Below are 18,231 nucleotides of genomic sequence, written 5' to 3' on the forward strand. Positions count from 1 at the left end.
ATTTTATCGTGTGACATTTTGGACCACAAATTCAAATGATGAATGATGCATGATGTGAGATGTTGCATGTAGCGCATTTGATTATGTTAGTGAGTTGGATTTGCGTGGATATGTAGGTATGATTGTAAGCATGCAAGTATATAACTGTAAGTATATAAGTATTTGTATAAATATATATTGAGTATGTAATTTTATAACTATATATGTATATATGTGACATGGTCTACGAAAAGGGGGCTAACGTGCGAAAACTAGTTTTCTGGGAAAAGCTGTTAAAAACAATCGTCAGTTTCTCGTTATCTCATTAATTGTTCTCATTTTTTTTGACACCTAAGCCCCCTTTTCGTAGACCAGGTCACATATAGTAAGTTGTTTTCTACGAGGGGGAGGCATCGAAAGCCTGAACCCCGTAGCCGTCTTAAAATGTTTTCATCCAAACTTCACCTCCTACCGTCATGCACCAACCCACCGTTATCACATTGAAGTATTACGTGCCACATTGAACGACGGTCATATGATTGTATTGGTTCAAATTCATTCAGCAACAAGTTCCATTTAGTTAACTCTACTTCTGTTGTTTTAAGATCCAGCTTCGTTCAATATTTGTCCTATATATTTAGTCATTTTGCTGTTTTGTCCATGCCCTAGTAATCTGTTTTATTTGGTAGCTACTTTTCTCTGATTCTGTGTGATTCCATACTTTTGGCGAATACCTCCTCGTCTGATCTGATCTATTATCATATTCCATAGATTGGTGTTAAAGATCGACGGGCTTTCATGGTTGTTGCCAACTCCTTAAGGCCTTTGCTCGGGCATTTCATTCTGAGGTCTTTGATGGTAAATTATACATTACAGTGTTTGTAACATCTTTGGCTGAATTATCTGGTGGATGTAAGCCCACTACTACACGGCCAGCATCTTCAGATGCCAAATGGCTTAGATGAAAAGAAAGCCACGTCCTTAGGATTTTATTTCTTTCATACTTCAATGCCATATAAAGTGGCGGACTTCAACACACCAAACAGGTGGTAGGCTTCGGCCTTGTGCTTTATTGTTGAAGTAGGTATCGTACGGTATCTTACATGTATGTGTTTAAATCAAATGATGTGAACATTGTGGGGTATTTTGAGTCGCACTACCCTGTCGTATATTATGTTCCAAATTAGCGGTGCGAGTACAGATGCCTGTGACGCTCCTCCGCCGGTTGTTCACTATGCTATGCCAGGTTGCTAAGATGAACGCATTTTTAACATCGAGTGACGGACAGACAGTCCCTCGGATTTTCACTTATCTCGTTATCCTGATTATTTCCTTCGTTCTTAACTATTTAATGTTATTTTAGAGCTGTGTACACTTATCGAACTAAATCGGTAAATAACTTCTCGAGAAATCATATCCACTAATTTCAAAAAACGGAGTTTTAAGATAAATGTGTTTAAGTGCGAAGCGCTGCACTGGCGTAGCTTGATATGTGAAAGGTTAAGGGTCTAAATCTTAAAATTTTACTGGGATCGATTTACAATTTTGGAAGAATATTTTAAACAATATTGTACTATTTAATAAGACAAAAAAAATGATTTTTTGAAATGAATGAGTGCAATTATTCAAGAAAGAAGTTCCATTAAATTTTGTGGGCGGAATCAATTCTGATAACGAAATGTTCGGAATATTAAAAAAGGCCTTCGGTGATAATTGCTTGCAGCGAGCAAGGTTTTTTGATTTATGAAATTTTTTTAAAGGGCCGAGAACGCGTTGATCACGAACCTTGTCCAGAAAGGTCATCGACAGCAACTGATAATCAACACGTAGAATCGTTGAAATATCTGAAGGATCAGTGAAATCCATTTTGAAAGATCAATTGGGCCTCAGAACAGTGAAAGCACGATCGATTCCAAAATCACTCAATTTTATCGAAAAAAGAGCGTCGCATTAACGTCTGTGAAACAATGCTTTCCGACTATCAGGATATCATAAAACGTATTACTATGAGGTGATGAGTCTTAAATCTATGCTTAGGACCAGGAAAGAGACGATCAATCAGCCGAATATCGTGACAAAGGTGAGCCGAAGCTGAAAAATCACGTCAAGGGAGGTCAAAATCAAGTATGTGTTGACAGTTTTCTTCGATTATGGAGATGTGGTGCACTCCAAATTCTTTCCAACTCGATAAACTGTCAACAAGGAATACTATTTGAGTGATATACGTTGAAGCTATTTGTTAAATGAGTTCGAAATCTAGGCGGCGAAAAACTCTTGTTTTTGTACCACGATACTGCATTGCTTCTTCGTGAGTTTTTCGACAAATTTTCAACAAATATGGTGCCACAACCAGCATGTTCGCCTGATTTTGCTACGTGTGACTTCTGGCTATTCAGCGCACTCAAACGACAGCGAGAAATTGTTTTGAGTAAATTGAAGGCATTAACTGTGAATCGCTATGCGCATTGAAGGCTATTCCGGAAGTTGACTTTAACAACTGTTTTGAGGATCGGAAAAAACGTTGGCACAAGTGTATCGTAGTCAAATGGCATTACTTTGAGGGAGAAGATATGAATTTTAAAGTTATGAACAAATTCTTACTGATTTTTGCTAGTAGTAGTATAAGGTAAAGGTAAGTAAAGGTTCGCAAACAATTTTACTCAGTTAATTGCGGCATTTAGAGTTTCATGAACGAGCTCATTCTGCTTAGTCGGCTTATGAATTTACTCTAATTTGTCCAATAAAAGAACATTTTTTTTCTTTTTTTGCATTGTTTACTTTTGATTGTTGAAATAAATCATAAAAATCAAATAAATCAGATCACCTAATGAAATTTACTAAGCAGGAAAGGGATTAACAATGTTTTAATCCAAAAAGACATTAACAAGCTATTAAAGAAATTAATTAAAATGAAAAAGCAGAAGTTCATAAAACAATATAAACACTTATACATATAAATATATATATTGATATACTTATGAGTATATATATGTAAATAAATCATAACTCACTTATATGACACAAATACTTCCAATCCACTCACAAATAGCAACAGAAGTGCGAAAATATATGTACAAAAGTATGTTGCAAAATAAACTCATTTGCATACTAAAATTAAATGCCATAAATAAAATACACACACATTCTCTAATTGCACATGAGTGAACATAAAACTATTTTATGAGCATTTCAGTTCGTTTTTTTCGGTTTGAAAGATAATTAAACGAAGTTTATTATTTTTTTTGCTAAATAGTGGCAACTATAAAGTAATTTAAATTTTCAATTTTTTTAAGCGATTTTTTGTCGAATAAATTCTTACTAATTTTATTGCAAATATGTGAAATTTATTCACACAATAAAATAAATAGTTAAAGCGCACCCATATCATTAATTTATGAAATACAAATAAATTCATTTAGCGGGTTGTTAGTGATATGAAAGGAAAAAAGTTGCATAACTATCACACAGCAAATAAAATATTTATGAAAAATGTTATGATAGCAATTAAGAAAAAAAAATTGAAAAAATAACAATAAAGTATAGGAATGTAATATTTATTTAATATATATGAGCTGATTTATATTAATGAGTAGAAATGGGTTTGAAATTAAAATAAAATAAAATATAATAAGAAGTTTAAATACTAAAAATTTTTAAAAATTTTTCTCTGCCATAAAGATTGCCACAATTTTGCTTGCAAAACACTTCTTAAGCATCCCGAATATATAATCTATAATATTACTCCTTTGGAATCCCATAATTCCATCCATCTTCATGACGAGTCAAACATATTTTCAAAACCCACAGACTGCTTTTCAAGCATTAGGCGATTTCTTTACTTGAAAATCCACTCAAATAAAATTAACACATGCTTCTTAGTTCCCTCACACACACGCAGCGGGTATTACGTTGCGTATTCTTCAAAGTGCTGGCACTCGCTTGCATTTTTGATGTTGCACGCTTCAAAGCAAATCGCATTCACATGCAACTCCTCTTCCTGTCTTCTGCTTTATTTATAGTGTCGGTTGTGTAAGTGTGTTTATGTGAGTGTGTGTGCTTTGCCTTTGTTGTATGCAAACAATGTAAGCGACTGCTTAAAGCCGAAAAGTATGCTACAGCGAAACAGTAGCATAAAATAGACAATAGCGACGCGCAGTCAAAACGTTGATAGAATCTTCTGACGTTGCGCTCTGCAGCAGAGGAAGTGGTTTAATGCGCTTGTTTCCTTAAGGAGCCGACAGCGGATGGAGGTTACTGGGCACATACGATTTGGAAACAAACTTGATTACTTGGTAACTGATATTCGATATAGAAGCAGTGCAGTCGGCATATTGCTCCAAAAGTTTCAACTTTTATAGTAGTAGTCAGCAGTAAGATTAGAGTAGATAAATAAATGCGGATTGCATCGCGACCTAAGACCTATTGTGTTCTCTCCTAAGTGTTCTAGAGTTTCAGGCTTCATATCGCAGAACCAGAAATTCAGACAAGAAGCTTGGCGCATGTTATATTAAGTTCTCTTTGAGCTTACAGTTAACTGTGAGAAGGCTACAAGTAGCCTGAGTTTGTTCCTTGGGAGGTTGATATTTAAACCTTTTAAAGTTGTAACCATCCAAAAGCAACTTGGTATGATGCATGTTTTGTTGTTATTGTCAATACCCCTCTCTACTCACTCATTCGTCCTTGCGGAGCGGCTCCTTTATAGTATGAGGACCAACGGCAATAAATAGTTTAGGTCCTACAATGTTGGTGGATGCTGCGTAGTGGGCGAGCTCATCAGTCAGTTTATTCCCGGCTATATCTTTGTGACCAGGCACCCAGTTGAGTTGCGCTTGGTTACGTTTTGCTAGACTATTCATCAGTTCTCTACACCCCAACACCAGAAGCGATTTGATCTCTTAGGCAGAGATTGCTTTAAGTGCCGCTGTACTGTCATTGCGATTATTGCGTTGGAGTTTTTTCTCTATGCACCGACTTATTGCAAATACCTCTACTTTGGAAATGCCTGGAAAACTGCACATAGGTATGGGAAGTTTGGTACGTTTCCAGCGACTCCTGTGATTCCTGTGATTCCTGCGCCAATTCCCTCCGACTCAGCCTTACTGCTGAGGATGACCTTGAATTTCTTTATGATGTTTACATTTTCGGTAATACAGTCCCATGGTAAAAGAGACAGAAGTATTTCACTACTTTAGTCCTTCATGCGCTGCCATGCCCTTCTACTGTCATTTGGAGCTGAGTGCATTTGGCAACCTGACCGATTACTAAGTGCAGCGATGTGTGATCCAGCATGACTTCAAGTGCCGCCATTGGGCATGTACAGATGGCACCCGACACGCAGATGCAGACGAGTCGTTGTAGATTCGATAGTTGAAGTCCTCCCGAACTCTGCGGTGCTTTCAAGGCCCAGGCCACTGCTCCATATGTGATAATTGCTTGCACGATCATGGTGTACAACCACCTGACAATCCTTGACTTGAAGACCCTGGATTTACCAGCTAGCCGAATACACACCATAATTGCTTTAGCAGCTTTGGCTATGGTAAGGTCAACAAACTGTTTCCACTGCAAAGTGGAATCAAGCGTGAGACCAATGTATTTGACCATATTAGTCATCTCTATCTCTCTGCCCCAAGGTTTAGGTTCCTGACGCCAGGCAGAGACCTGCTTCTCGTAAACGGTACGATGGTGGTCTTCGAGGAGTTGATGTTCAGTCCAACGCGTCTACACCATCCTTATACACGCTTAGTCCCCTTTGTACGATATCTCAGAGAGTGTCCTCAAATTTTCCTCTAGCTATGATAACAATGTCTTCAGCATATCCTTGACAGCGGATTCCATTGTTAGCTGTCAAAACGAGCAGTTCGGCCACGATATGGCTCTACAACGGGGGGATAAGAACTCCACAGCCATAAGATGGTGGTCATGTCTCTATTATTTAGCTAAAACCCGACTTATTAGATTTCAGACTAAATAAAAGTCCATGACTGTTTAACGAAAAACTTCGCCAATATTAAATTCGGAGGGAAATCTTCAGAAGAGATCGTCATTTCGAGTCATCACCTCTTCCGGAGTCATGAAATCGAGATAAATATGGAACTGCTCATATTAAGATAAGGTCTATAGCCGAATAAAGTTCGAGTCTGTTTAGGTTAGATAAGCCCGCATTTCGTTGGAATGGGCTTGGTTAGGTTTATTAGCTAATCAAAAACCAGTGACATCATTTCTTGAATGTCAATACTGAGCTATACCGGCTAGAAGTTATCTTATGATATTTCGTTGACAATTTAGCTCCAGAAGCAGTCAGTGAAAAGAAAGGGAAAACTGGATGGGGTCTTTTTTTTGAGGTCTTTGTCATATTTGTTTTTTACTGTAAACACAAGTTCATCATTCTCCACAACTACATTTTTCAATAACTTGGCACAATTTGCTTTACAAAAGGGTTTTATTTGCGGACACTTTCCGGGAAAAAAATGTAACGAAAGTGCATATGCGTATACTAATGCCATCATCTGCGCATTTCCGCATAGTTTTCCACGAAAGTAAACATAAAATGGAAATGACAGCGCCACGGGAAATCCCAAAGAACTGAGCGCAAGCCAAAGTGACTGGCCATAAACAAGCCAAAATAAAGAAAACACGCAAAAAAAATGTTAAATTAAATAAAAAACAAAGGAAAGAAATTAAAAAAAAGAATGAAAGACTCTAGAAAAGGAAACAAAGAAGCTAAACAAGAAAACAGAGAAATAAATAGGAAAAAAAAAACAGAAAACCAGAAGACAAAAAACGAAACTAAGGAAAAATAAAGGAAAAAATTAAAAACTTAAAGGAAAAAACACCAGAAAAGAGGAGCAAGAAACTAGAATTTTAAAAGAAAAAATTAAGAAACCAAAAAAAGAAGCGAAATATTGAAATAAAGTATCACCAAAAAGAGATTTCTCATATAAAATACAGTGAGCGCTGATAAAATGAGGATTTACGAAGCAAAGCGGCATTTCTGTCTGCAAAACTAGTTCATACATAGCGGTAAAATAGTGCAGATGTGTGTACGATATTATACGTGAACCAGTTGTGTGTGTATATGTGTGCTTCCTCACATGTATGTATGCATGTGTGTTTGTGTCTTGATATTGACAATGAAGCAGTTGAAAAGTTACTCACACACAGCACATGTATGCCTACACTCACACTCACGCACAGCACAGTTGGTGTGAAAAAGTTTGGCCACATTGACTTTGGCAACAGTTGAAGTGAATGAGCCAGCTAAATGTCGAGCGAAATTAACTAACTAAATAAGGCAACGCAGCTGCGGAGCGTGTTCGAAATTGAAGTGCCGTCATAGTTTTGTGTCACAGGCGACAAATTAAAAAAAGGAAAATGAAGAAAAAAGGAAGAAAATTTACTGTTGATATTTTTCTTCGCCTTGTCATTACACCGACCAAGCGCTGGTGAGGCATTCAGTGCTGCTACTTATCAATGTTTTTGTTGTCGTACTTTGTTGTTGTTATTTTTTCTTTTCTACACTCATATGACAATGCAATTGTTCGTTGCTGCCACATGTCTGTGCTTCTACTAATACTATTATGCGCGTGCCACATGCGTGTATAAGTGGCATGCATGCAAAACACAACAACAATAAAGAAAAAAGAAACAACAAAACGAAGTAGAAAACTTTAACATTGAATTACTTCAGGGATAGTTGGGGTCCTTTGTGACTGGCAAAGTTGAAAAGCAGCTAAAGTAGTTAGACTCAAAAAGCTGGAATAAACGCCGAGAAGTAGACACCGAAACGGAAGCGGAAAAGACACACAAATACCTACAAATAAATGAAAATATATATGAAATATGTTAATAGTTACATATGAGCGCGTGCAAGACACAAAATAAGTAATAATAAATAATAAAATAGCGAAATAAAATATCACAGCGCATGGGGCATGAAAACAAATTTGCAACACCAGCCGTATTATTAATACAGACACAAGATACGTTGCGTCTTCTCTGCCACCTAACTTCTTGTACTCTTGCCATCAAGTTTTCACGAGCATTGTATTGTATATTTGTATGCAACGGTTATTTGCTTCGTGTGTGCTTTGGTGGGCGGTTGGGCGCCGCGTGCCTTAGTCCGCTTGACACGTTGACAAATGATGCATCTTGGCAGGCAAATCATTCATGTCATATCACAGAACACATTGTACACGTTGTCTGCTCAAAGCAGCAGCCAGCGCAGCAAGCAGTTAGCGCAGTTGTTTACACATACTCTTATATATGCTGTTGCTTTGTGCTCGTATGTAGCATAGCTTAAGGCGCGTGCAGTGCTTTTTTATCAGCAGAAATGGAAGCGTGCGGGTATTGTAATTGCTTTCTCGAAATGTTGTTTCTTTCTTCTTCCTGATTTTTGTGCTGCGCTTGCATAGATTTTTGTTGTTAATTATATTTATTATTTAGATTATATTTTTTTGTTTATAAATAATTGTCACGATTAGGCCCTAAATTTGTTGATTGCTTTTTTGGTGTAGTTTTATGGTGCCATATGGTAAATAGTAGAATAATAGAAACATAATATTCTTAGCCATTCCTTACACCGAACTATATTATCCAGCAATATGACATTATCGTTATTTTGCTTAAGGGTTACATGGGTTTCATCGGGTAAAAAACAGTCTTCTTTCAACAAAATTTTCTCATATACACAATAAAATATTATTAGAATTTTTTTTTTGTTACAAACGTACACTATTAATTAAAAATTTTTGAAAAAACTGAAAATTGAATTTTTGGCAGACATTTTTACAAAAAATAAAAATTTCGCAACATTTTTTTCAAGTGCTTGCAATCGAAAAAAATGCTTCGTCCAAGTCTTTAAGAATTGTATCTCAAAGGCTTGTGTAAAATTTCATGAAGATTGAGTAGTTCTCGAGAAATCTTGCCAACTGACTTTATAAGCACAGTTTCTAGAAAAACACGTTCAATGACGGCGCACTTAGCCTAGCTAGCCTCAAGCGCACAAGTTTGCAAGACTGTATCTCCGAAACTATTACTCGGATCAACTTGATAATTTAGGACAATATTCTAGAGGTTTTGCAGATACCCATTGACCCATGTAACTCGTTAACTTAGAGGTATGGAGGTTTAATATATGTGGCTAATAAAACAATAATAGGAAATCTTAAAAAAATTAGAAATTCTCAACAAGAACTTCTCTTAGATCAAGATTTCTGATCAAGCAACGCTACGACTCCTTTAAGTAGTTTGAAAAATTCCTTTTCTGGAGATCTTCATAGCTGACCTCTTTGACCTTCCTATATCGACTCAAAATTTATCCATAGAGTGACTTTTTCAAGTTTGTATTTGTAGAGGAGTCACACGAGGACAAACCTGGAGAAAATACTTCATGAAATCGTACTTTCAGTGAAATGCCTTCATTTTTTGCAACTCAACGTCAAATCGGCTAAAGGTTAAAGTCCCGTGGTTACTTCTCTAAGTAGTCAATCGCATCTTTGGACTCACAGAAAATGGCGGCCATCAGTTCTGGTCGGCTTCCCTTGAGCAAGTATGTCGGCAGAATGTCAATGGAGTTTACTCGATAGCTTTTGGGTATCTGGTGTGGCACAATGGATCAATGCAGGATTAAACCTGAGGCGTTTTCTGAGCTTCTTCTGTATCAGCGAAATCGAACAAGTTCAATGACTGGATCACCTGGAAACTCGCTTCACCAATACGTTGGCGGTACCATTGGAAGCCTAGGCACTACTCTCCTAGGTAATGCCCTCGTTTTATTAATTAGGAGAAAGCTTAGGGTATCCGCGAACTGATTTGAAAGCTTTTGAAAGTCTAATAGAAACAGATGTAAAGTAAAGCAGAGAACTACTTCAAGGTTAACTCTTCAGGGCAGGGGTTTGTAGATGTGGATCGAATTGCATTATTCTTATGTTTAGTTGATATATTTGAGCTAAAATAGCGCCGATAAGATCCCAGCTATTCCGACATCTTAATCTACGTAACCGAAACGGACGTGGGTTTTTTGTCCAGACAGAAGACATCAGCCACAGAAACAGCACTATAGCATGTCTTCTTACGAAACATTCTTCATTATCGTTTTTGCCTTCTTATACAAGTACTATGAATTTTATAGAAATATTGTTACCGATGGGCAAAAATTGGATTCCTCCATTTATTACTTGTAACGCCGACTCATCAGATGTTGTCAATGTCTACACCTCTGCACTATATAACAGGACGGGGATAATGAATGACTTGTAGAATTTGGTCTTTGTTCGTCGAGAGAGGACTTTCTTTCTCAATTGCTTACTCGGTCTGAAGTAACATCTGGCAACAGAGTTATACTGCGTTGGATGTAGAGGCTGACGTTGTTCTTGGTGTTATTGTTGGTTCCAAGAAGATGAAATTACGACCTTGTGTTCGCCTCCAGATTCGGCTCCAATTTTATTGAACTTTAGATATTTTGTTGACAAATTCCTTCCACAGGTTAGAGCGCATGGACCTTTTATCGGCTACCTTGTGAATTCCAATCGATAACATTCCGGGTTATTTTGTCTGAATCTCGTCTCAGAACATACCTGAGCTTGCCCAAACTTTTTTTTGGGAATTTTAGCCAATCAAGCACCACTCAAGTACCACTTATTTGTGTGCGACCATAAACCAGTGTTAGAGACGACGCGTCTGAAATTGCGAAAAATATTGCGCAAGTATCGATTGGCGATTACTTGCTGCTTTTGGATGTCGAAGATTCCAGGCTTCGTAACAGCAGAGAAGTATACATCTAATATTGGAGTTAAATATTTTGATTTTAGTACGCCGCGTAATGATCGGGGAGCTGCAGACCACGTTGGGTAACGTCTTTCTTTAACTCTTGGTTTGCGGACATAGTAATACGCAAGTAACAAAAAAGATTTAACATTTTCGAGTTTTATGCCGTCGACTTGTAAGTTCTGCATATAGATCTTGATAATAATTTCTTTGGCTTTGTCGATGCCTATTTAATCATCAGCTTATTTCTTTCTTTTCACGCGTATCTTTCTCCATTACTATATTAAATACGATATTAAACAAAAGCAGTGACAGAACGCCGTCATTACAGACGCCCACTTCTACTTACCGCTGACTAAGAGCTTTAGCAGTTACCAATTGAAATTATTGCATAACATAAAATGCACTTGCTTCCATACATGCGACCTTTTTCCTTTAATTTTTACACCGAATTCAATCTAATATCCTTGGACGCGATAGCAAAAGCCACTTTACAATGACTCAAGGTTTCCTAGCGACAGCGACAATTTTACTGCATTTTGATTTACATAATAACAGGCAATTATCCTTGAGCAAGCATATTAATCATTTTGCTTGGTTATATACCATACATTAGAAGCGTCGCCCCTTAGAAAACCCTCCTTAATAAATACTGTAAATAAACCTGCCGGCAATAAATAGAATTTCCTTAACGCTTATTCTGGCTGTCAAGCCATTTGTGGCTATGCAAATTGATTTTCACATCATTACCTACATGCTGTCTATGTATGTGCTTCGGCCCCACTTGCCTTACCGCTATTCAAATACGCCAAGTGAAATATGGGCGCTTTTGTATTGTCAGGCAGCAAGGGCATAATCCTTTTAAGTCCTGCATTTTCACTTTTTTTTTAGGGGATAACAAACATACACACTCGCAGGCATATATAATTTCTTGAGAGGTTTCCATGCTTTGCACAAATTACATGTTCACATGTATCTCCCCTGGCTCCACCACAAATGCAAGCGCTCACCCTTTGCCGCTGTCGCATGGCTTTTTTGTTGTTTTGCATGCGCCCATGTATATTCTACAGTTAAGCTTGGCGTTGTTTTTTTTGCCTTTTTCTTCTATCCATTGTGTGGTCATACGTCTTTTGTGTCCAAATGATAGCCATTTCCCCTCCTCCGCTCTCTTAATCATTGGTCACTATATTGCCGCCTCGCACCCGTGCATTCGCTCGTGTGGCGGCGCTCTCGTTAACATTTCGTTGGCGATAGTTACTCATTGTCAATGCTACAAGCAGCTCCATTCAATGCACATAAATAATGAAATATGCTTGAGTTGACTCGCATATTCGTTGTTCATTTGCTCGAAATGCTCGTAGTCCCAACTTTGTTCTTGTATATTTGTAGCAGAATCTTGCTGTGAAATGAACTGGCTATTAACTAAGTTGTAACTAGTAAGAACTAGTTAAGTGACTCTCCTCTATACTGGTAAATTTTTACTTTTCGAAACTCTTCGAGGTTAAAATCGCGAGGTTTGGTTAGTAATATACCAGTTTTACACCAGTTTCAGACCAGTTAAAAGTATGGAGTTGTGTAACTAGTTACCTACATACATATATCAATTTTTAGTTTATCTTAATCTATAAGACCAAAAATTCATGAAAAACGCGTCAGCCAAAAAGAAGGTAAAGAAACTGTTTTACCTCGAGTTCTTCTAAACAACTTCGACAATTGATATGCAGAAAGTCTTTAGCCTCAACTGCCCGATATCAACTTGATAAAGACCGGTTAGTACTCCTACGATTAGAGAAACTCTTTGTAGCGAGCGTAGTGTAGCGGGTGCTCACTGGATCTCTTGGGATTTACGTTGTATGCTTTACCCAAGTTTTAACGGTTAATCAACACGCGAAAAGTTCTCGTAAACACGAGTCGTTCAATAGTAAACTTCAAATAGACAGCTGAACCCTGACTTGTTCCAGCCAAATATTGAGACAGTAGAATTTTTTTAAATGGACAGTATTTGCACAAGTTCCGTCATAAAGTAGATTATATTAAGTTATACTGGCCGGCTGTTCCGCCATAAATATACCTACTGGTTCTTAGTGATGGAGGTACCGATGTCAACGCTTTATCGAACCTTAAAAGCAACTTGGTATCTGGTTTTGGTTCTTCACCTAGTCCCTTGAACTGTAAAGCTCCTAGATATCTAAGCCGCATTCTAGATAATGCTGGACAAAGGAATATCTCTCAAGTCCACCGCTGTGTACTTTCTGCAAGTAGCATGCCCACATGCCCATCGCCAAGAACTGCAATAGTTGTAGAACTCCCCTCAATGGACTCCCTGAGCAACTGTCTCCTTGTTACATGAGGCTGCCTGAAGTATAGAAGCTTCACTTTTTTCTTAAGTAAGGATCAAACGAAAACAAGCCCTTTATTTTCAGTATATATCATATTATTTCCCATGTAAAATGGACTTTTTGGGGTCATTTTGAAAAAGAGTTCAACTTGGAGAATAACAGTCACCCTACTCTCATATGGTCATTGGAGTATCTTATTTTTATCTATATAATCTACAGTGGATCGGAATGCCAAACTGCTGAACTATGAAAAATAAATCTTTTATATATCAAAAGATAGATGATTTCTTGCCTCAATCAACTAATTCCTTTCGTTCCGCACATATTTTGTTCTTTGGAGAATCAGTGAGACCTTTAAATAAGACGCTCAATTGTTATCTGACAGGACGATTACGACGACAATAAATTGGACGTAGCGCTCCTAAAGTTGAGGCCACAGACTCCGTATAAAACTCCGGTAGTATATTTTAATAATTTTGACTCGTTGTTGGATCGCTTATTTTTCCATGATGAAATGGCAAACCTTACTGAAGAGAAATGTCAAAACAACGGGAAAAATGTAGCTTCGTTCACTCTTAGTCGAAAATTTAATTTTAATGTGGATGCAAGCCTTAATAGCCGCACCCAAATATTTTCTGTTCGAAACCATCAGAGATATCTCCCATTGAATTATGACCATTAATTACTAAAATATATTTGATAAAGTATAATTAGATACTGGGTTAATATTCTGTTTCTTTACTTTCCCTTCTTGCGTTTCATGCATGTTATTGTTACTGCATTCTTGTTCAATATACCAAATTATACAAAACCACTGACCATCGTATGACACCCAGACCAAGTACGTAACAATAAATCCTTTTCCATTTTTATACCCATGTCTAAGGTGGAGTTATTTAATAAAAGGAGAATACTTTCGGTTTCAGAATGGTTTTTATCAGGAAACATTTATCGAAACTTGGCCTAACAATATTAATACCCTTGTCTAAGGATGAGTCATTTTAAAAATAAAGATTGTTTTAGAATTGTTTTTAGCAAGAAAGGTTGACCTCAACTTGAGCTAACCTGGATAAAATGAGTAAGCCTTGTGCGAGATGCAGACACCATTCTACCAAATGTGTTTAAAGTCAAGCAGCCAATGGTTTTGGAGCTCCGATATATTTTTGAAATAATTATTAACTGAAGTCTCGATTGGACAGAGATTATTTTAGGTCCAATTCTCATAGGACAACACATGTTTGATACTTTTGAGTCCGCTTCGTATCGTTTGAAATTCCTGATGATTTCAAATTGATTTGTGGGACAAGCCTTATATTTAGTGCTTAAACGGTAATTTTTCTCAAAAAAATCTTTTTAAATAAATAAAAATCATTTCCGAAAAAGGGTGCTTAAAAATAAAATCCTCGCATTTTTTATTTTTGAATAAAAATTTAACAGCAAAAAAACTGAATTAAAGGCAAGAACAACTCGACCGAATACTTCGCTACCTTACTTGCAAATATGTTCGCTCTACTTGTGGGACGAGTGCTTGTAATCAATAAACCAACAGGAATATTAATTCATAGACGTATTTACATATTTGTAAAAGCGTTTCTTAGCAATCGCATTGCTAGGATTATCTATGCTTCTTCAGTTGCCAATAGAGACATTTTCAAAAAAGTAATCCTTATTTTGCATATTCAGATATTCCTCCGACACATCTACTTACATATGTTTAGTATATGGACATATGTTCGATTTATAAGATTTCTTTATTTATAAGGCGTTGTTCTTTTTTGTTTGAATAACGGACATTTTTCTTCTTCTACTTTTTCGTTTTCTGCCGCTTATCCTCTCTCTGTTCGCTGCATTTGGCTGTCTTGCTTTGTTCTGTGCTTGCTTCTTACGAGCATTTGAATAGTTGCTTCCGGATAATGGCTAATATTTTGTGACATGCGTTATTTATGCTACCAGCTGGTCTTAGCCTTTTAAGGGCGCTGGTTAGACGAAGCTTTTCTTTGCGCATAAATGTATACTTCGCTGCAGAGTTAAGATAAGCAAAATCCACTCAAGACGACTGGTTATTGGGTTGTTAGTCGAAATGCAGTGGTTATAAAATAGAGTGGGTATACCTTAGCTATATATGTAACGTAAGTGAGCACATAGGTGGGAGTTAATGCTGAGGCTTATATACTTACGTTAGTAAGACGGCTTAACATTTCAGCTTAAAAGTATGCAAAAGGAAATGTGAAGTGAATATGCGAAATACTATAATTAATTCAGAGAAATTCGTAATTCCTTTAGCGTTCTTAAGTCCTTTATATATGAATGTGTGGTAATAAGAATCTTTGAATTAAAATATCTTTTCATTTTCTCAAATTTCTTTAATGTATAAATTCGTCAGAGTTTAGAAAATAATTAACAAAAACAATATGTTTATATGCCATGAGAGAATTAGAAACGATAATGAATCCCTGTAACAAAATCCTTAACAACGCCTCCTTCACTTGCTATGCAACAACACTCAAATTTAGTGGCTTCTCAAACGGTACTTCTTCACGGTTCTATAGCGGTAACCATCCTCTGCGACAGGTGTATCAACAGGCGGCAAGTACTCAGGTGCTGGAGCGGCAGGAGGCAGGTACTGAGGTGCAGGCGGCAGATATTGTGGTTGAGGTTCAGCAGGCGGCAAGTATTGAGGTTGTGGCGCAACAGGCGGCAGGTACTGGGGTTGAGGCGCCACAGGTGGCAAGTATTGTGGTTGAGGAGGCAGATATTGTGGCTCCGGTGCTGCGGGTGGCAAGTATTGTGGTTGCGGTTGAGAAGGTGGCAAGTACTCTTGAGCAGGTGGTAGATACTGAGGTTGGGGCTGTACGGGCGGCAAGTACGAGCCGGATAAGTGTGAGACGTCAGCGGCGACGCAACCAATGAGTGCCAACACGGTGATGGTGAGTTTCTAGAAGATGAAAGAAGTGTTTAAAAAAAAAAAAAATTGATTTAATAAAGCTAAAAATTATTTAAATATATACGTTTATGTAAGTAACGGATGAATGCTAAAATTATTATTATTTTCAGAGAAATTATTTATAATTAGTGTTAATTATTATTTTTTGGAAAAAAAAATTTTTTCCAATGAACCAAATTGTTCATTATTATTTATTTTAAAATTACAAAAAAGAATTATTTAAAAAAAATCCGAAAAATAAATAAATAGCTGTATTGTATATTTTTTAAAATAAATTTCAAAATAGTGGTAAAAGAATAATCTAATGTCCATTTCTTAAGCACAAAGAAAAAAATATAAATTAAAAAAACTAAATAAATGTAAATTTAAAATAAATAAATTAAAAAATAAAATTATTAAATATTCATATAACTGTTTTCTCAAAACCACAAAATGGGTTAAATCAAAAAAAAAAATTTTAAATATGCGAAATATTATTATATTTTCGTATATATAATTTCACAATTAAAAAAAAATTTTTTTGTATATTTTTTAAAATATTTTTACAATTTCAAAAAAAATTAAAAAGCAATTTTTTATATATTTTTTAAATTATTTTTTTAAGGACGACAAAATAAAAAAAAAATTTGTATATTTTCTAAAGTATTTTTCCTTTTTTGTAATTTTAACGATTTTTTTTTATTTCGAGAAGAAAACAAATTTAAATTTATTTAATTTACTTTTAATGTATGTATATTTATTTACTTTTTAAAATATTTGTTTAAAAATTTAAGGAAATATTAACTTTTTATTTCTTCTACAACGTTAAAAATTTAAAAATATTTTTTTTTATGACAGAGTTAATTTTTTTATTTTCATAAAAATTAATGAAAATATGCAATATTTTTTTTTAATTAAAAAAAAAAACGAATATATTATTATTTCTTGCATTTGTACTGAGCACGAAATTTTATAAATTTTATTAAATTTCTGTAAGTTTTGGAAGCACTTTTGTAATTAGTTTTTAAAAAATTTTACACAATGAATAAAAGAGAATATCTTTTACTAATAATAATTTATTTATATATTTTTAAAAGATTTTTTCTTTTACTTTTCTATAAATTTATTAATTTTCTAAAGTCGCTTAACCGAAATATTTATTTTTTTTTAATATTAACACACTTCAGAGAAATTTATGCCACAAACCATGTTTCTTATTTTCTGTTTAACTGTTTGCTGTGATTATCGAATTGAATTTGATGTCTTAAGATGGAATTCGTTCAGCTTTTATACAACCAAAAATATTAAAACTAAACAAATTAACAATGACATTGAAATCTTTGCAGCGGATGAAAGAAATAGTGATGCACCGAAAGCGAATCCAAAACAAGCATTAAAGTCAGAATTTAAAAAAAAAAAAACAAAACATCAACAAATAATCTTCGAGAGGTGTCTACAAATTAGACTTGAATCACGTGCCACTGACCTTCCTTAGGCTAATTCAACACAATAATTAAAAAAAAATAAATTATACACTCTCTTACACCTCAAAATACGTAAATTTATATGAAAAACGCACACTTGTTGTTGTTGCACAGATAGTCACTTGGTATTTGCAGATTTCGTCTGGTTGAGTTAGGTCAGGCCTATTATAATATTATGGCAGTCGCCTTCAACTATTAATGGTTAGTCTAACAACAAACGTAAAACAACAACAAAATCAAGCAAAGAGAATGAAACACTAACAAATAGTTAATGAATTTAGTACTGATAATAAGTTTTGTCTGCAAATACAGGTATGTGGAGCACGCAGTGACTCAGCCGTCGCCAGCAATGGACAAATCATCACCTCGCCGTAGGCAATTTTCATATTCGTTTGTTATTAGTATAATTGCATTCTCCTCGGTGTGGTGGTGATTAATTGTTTTTGTTTTCTTACGTTGTTTTTACTAACCTTTTCACATTTCATTGGAGTTTAAACACTTATGTAAATGGAAATCAAGATTAAATAGCGATTTAGGGCTGATGGAACTCAAAAGCTGATTACTCACATTTTCTTGCAAAGTGTGATGGAGACAAGTACAGTAAAGCACTTTAGGAATTCAGATATTGTGCAAACCATATAATTTTTTATCACCTAATTATTTATATATAAAAATTTATCTTTGAATTTGTCACGCTTTTAGGAGTCAGTATGCCAAATATGGGCTTTTACTGTACTTG

The 18,231-nt window shown here is 35.6% G+C and overlaps 1 protein-coding gene across 1 annotated transcript; it reads right to left on the reverse strand.

Moving 5' to 3' along the window:
- Positions 1 to 15,594: 15,594 nt before the first annotated feature.
- Positions 15,595 to 17,878, reverse strand: LOC120773708 (repetitive proline-rich cell wall protein 2-like). Its single transcript, XM_040102749.1, has 2 exons — positions 17,858 to 17,878; positions 15,595 to 16,020 (listed from the first exon to the last, which is right to left on the reverse strand). Exons 1-2 carry the CDS (start codon positions 17,876 to 17,878, stop codon positions 15,595 to 15,597), a joined length of 447 nt encoding a protein of 148 aa, XP_039958683.1.
- Between the last annotated feature and the right edge of the window lie 353 nt (positions 17,879 to 18,231).

Source organism: Bactrocera tryoni, chromosome 4 (assembly GCF_016617805.1).
Source record: "Bactrocera tryoni isolate S06 chromosome 4, CSIRO_BtryS06_freeze2, whole genome shotgun sequence".
Taxonomy (NCBI): Eukaryota; Metazoa; Arthropoda; class Insecta; order Diptera; family Tephritidae; genus Bactrocera; species Bactrocera tryoni.